Below are 3,560 nucleotides of genomic sequence, written 5' to 3' on the forward strand. Positions count from 1 at the left end.
TTAAGGTCATTAATGTCCATTAACCATGTTAATGGTCCAATTGCAACATAAGGACCTTTCATTTACAAAGACATATCAAATAAGAACTTTAACAAATAGAAGGCCACTTTTACATTTTATGCGATTAGGTCATTTTCACAAATTAAGCACACAAATGATCGAATTTTCATACGAAACTTTCACACATGGTAATTCTCATATTATAAACACAGAACATAATATTAAAATATTTTTCTGACTCAGATTTGTGGTCCTGAAACCACTATTTCAAATAAGGTCTAAACCAATTGTTACAGAACCCATATTTAATGGAGTTATAAAGAAATTTATTACCATTGCAAAATTAATAATTCTTAAGAAAATAAAAAAAAAGTTAACTTTTAATATGAAATGTTGTCTGTCACCAAACTTATGTATCTGTACTATTAATAAAAGGATATAGTTAAATATTAAAAATAAATATTTAGAAAAGAGACATGTGACAAACTTTTAAGGCTCTTTGTAGAATAAAAAAAGTACACTGCTAGTATAACAAATACAAACCCTTAAGAAATCTCTAAACTAAATTGGTGTCACAAGTAAATTAGGCACCAACTCGCTTAGGAAATTATAAAATGATGTTCCGTATTTAAAACAAGTTACATTATTTGAGGGTATTTTAATATTTTTACTTTTAAAAAATAAATAAAAATATGAATATAATGTTTGAATATACTCTATTTAAACTTGCAAAACCTTAAATTCGCTAATCAACCAAAACATTATTTTGATCATTTTATACATTTTTATTTTAATTTTTACAATTTATTATCTTTATCATTATATCTATAATATTAATAAGTTGTTAATTTAGTTGGCTCAACAAGAGCTCACAAATTAATGACAACATATGATAAACAATTGTAGTGCACTTTAGTATTGTTAACTTGATTTATTTGTGTTTAAATTTCGCTTTATTCACAATTTAATCAATTTTTAATTATAATAATATACATATTTCATGTGTTATGATTAATTAATTTTAAACCATATGTTTTCATTATTTAATGTATACTATTTTTAAACACACGTCTATATTCTAAATCTATGGTTTTTACACGCATATATGTGATAAGATTTCTAGTATAAATAATGTTATTGATTGTGTTGACGTCACAATTCAACTCAATATTTAATTTTTATAAAATTGAATTTTAACATTGGATTTTCTTTTCACTAACTTGATCTCTTTTGACATCCTATAAAAAATGACATTATTTATTATATATTATTTTTAAATACACATCTGAATTTTAAATTTGTAGTTTCCATATAATATAAGTTTTTTGTAATAATTAGTCACCTATATATAGGTATCTATCAGAACGAGCTCAGTAACTAATCCTGTATATTTTGTAAGTCCATTGAGGGAATAAATGCTGACCACAAATTTTAAATTTGCTTCATACTCAGGACGAATATCAAATTCTCAACCACTAATTAAGGTAGAAAAGACCCTGACAATCTCCCTCAACTCCTTCTAATAGTATTTTTATATTATTAATATAATGTGTATTTCAATTATTAATAAAGATAATTTATTTTTCTTACTAAAAAAATTGTTGTTTTTTTTCCTCCATCACCAAACAAGGTGTTAGTGCTGACTCAGATTACTTAAGCAATTCCAATTCCAATTTGCGAAAAAGTCTCAAGTGAGAGAGATAAAACGCCACCCCACTGCTTTTAACTGATTTTCTTTCTGTTAATATTATTATATATATAGAATCTTTAATTACTTCTCAAAATTGCCTTGGACTTGAGAATTAACAAGCAAAATTTCGAATAGCCTCGAATATTCCCGAAATTGCCTAATTTCCATTTAAGAACCTTCTCCCTTGACTCTCATCAATCTATTCTTTTGATTCTCAGGTTGGTTTCTCTTACCCACTTCTTAGATATGTTTTTATTTTTTCTTTTAGTTTATACTTTGTAATGAATGCGGATGAGGTCTTGTTTCTAGATTTTTAGTTTTCTGGGTTTTTAATTCTTTGATCTATTTTCTGATTTTACGTTAGGGTTTTTTTCTCTAATTGTTGGGATTGGTTTATGATTAATATCGTTTTATGGGCTAATTTGACGAATTCAAAAAGTTTTGGAATTTTAGGGTTTTATTAGTTTGGTGGCTATTGGTAATTTGGCATCTCAAATTTTCTTTTCTTTTCTTTTCTTTTTTAAAAAAAGTGGGAATTGTGTTTTGAAGAGTTTGATTGAGAGCGGTGATCTTTTGATTCGGTAGCTTGAATTTCTGGATTTCTCATTTGTTTTTTGCCTTATTATCCTGTGCATTTTCCTCATGAAAACTTGATTTTTTGTGTTAGGAGGTATATAAGGAATGGCGAGTGGTTTTGGTGAATCAACAAGCATGCCTCCCCCAAGTCCATCTTGCTCGAGCAGTAATAATGCTAACGATGCTGGTGATTTTGAATGCAATATTTGCTTTGAATTGGCTCAAGATCCAATCGTCACACTTTGTGGTCATCTCTTCTGCTGGCCATGTCTCTACAGATGGTTGCACCATCACTCGCATTCTCAAGAATGTCCGGTTTGCAAGGCCCTAATACAAGAGGAAAAACTTGTTCCCCTTTATGGCAGGGGCAAAAACAAGACTGACCCGCGCTCTAAATCGTATCCGGGCATGGAAATCCCAAACCGCCCAGCTGGGCAAAGGCCGGCTACTGCTCCTCCTCCACCCCCGGAAACAAATCAGTTTGCAAATTATGGGTTTGGATTGATGGGCAGTTTTGTTCCGATGGCAACAGCAAGGATCGGTAACTTCACCATGGGTTTTGGAGGCCTATTGCCATCCTTGTTTAATATTCATTTTCATGGATTTCCAGATGCTACCGTGTATGGAACAACTTCAGGGTTTCCTTATGGGTTCAATACATTTCACGGTGGTGTTGCTCATGGGTTTCCCCAGCCGACGACACGAGGGCAGCAGGCAGATAATGTTTTGAAGAATCTTCTGTTGTTGATTGGGGTGTTTGTCGTCCTCGCTTTGCTTTATTGGTGAAATAGTTCAGCATTTAAGCTGTTATCCAGTGTTGGATATTCAGTGTCTGTAGATATACCAGCAGCACTGGAGAATGATTATGTTTGGGCTTGAGAAAAAGTTGTCTATATGAATGATACTGTCATTTTTGTTTCTTTTTAGCATCAGAAACAACTCAAACCAGTGTTAATGTTCACCTTTTCAAAATAAAAACAAGTGAAAGTTCCTCATTTTTCCTCTTTAGACATGGAAAATTTATGTTGATTGCTTGTTCAATTAATGTAATCCTATTGTACTGAAGTGCCATGGAAATTTTGTTCCTCTTCATCTTTTCCGGTAATGGAGTCGAAAACAGGTGACATTCCTGAGAATGTTGTTAATGGTGAGGAGAACGAGAGTGCCCTCCTCAAGGTTTTCAAAGCATTTGGCTTGAAGTCACTGTTCTTTTAAGGGTAAATTTTGATCATTACAATTTGGTTACTATAAGTGAGTTTTTTTTTTCATTTAACTAAAATAACTTTTCATTTAA

General features: G+C 31.2%; 1 protein-coding gene across 2 annotated transcripts; it reads left to right on the forward strand.

Moving 5' to 3' along the window:
• Nucleotides 1-1,670: 1,670 nt before the first annotated feature.
• Nucleotides 1,671-3,331, forward strand: LOC108484543 (uncharacterized). Of its 2 annotated transcripts, none has more exons than XM_053022624.1 (2): nt 1,671-1,908; nt 2,370-3,331. In XM_053022624.1, exon 2 carries the CDS (start codon nt 2,372-2,374, stop codon nt 3,050-3,052), a length of 681 nt encoding a protein of 226 aa, XP_052878584.1. In that variant the 5' UTR covers nt 1,671-1,908; nt 2,370-2,371; the 3' UTR covers nt 3,053-3,331. The 2 variants fall into 2 exon arrangements, with proteins under 2 accessions (XP_052878584.1, XP_017643852.1); XM_017788363.2 differs by having other exon boundaries at nt 1,673-1,908; nt 2,358-3,331.
• The last annotated feature ends 229 nt before the right edge of the window (nt 3,332-3,560 follow it).

Source organism: Gossypium arboreum, chromosome 12, assembly GCF_025698485.1.
Source record: "Gossypium arboreum isolate Shixiya-1 chromosome 12, ASM2569848v2, whole genome shotgun sequence".
In the NCBI taxonomy this organism is placed as follows: domain Eukaryota; kingdom Viridiplantae; phylum Streptophyta; class Magnoliopsida; order Malvales; family Malvaceae; genus Gossypium; species Gossypium arboreum.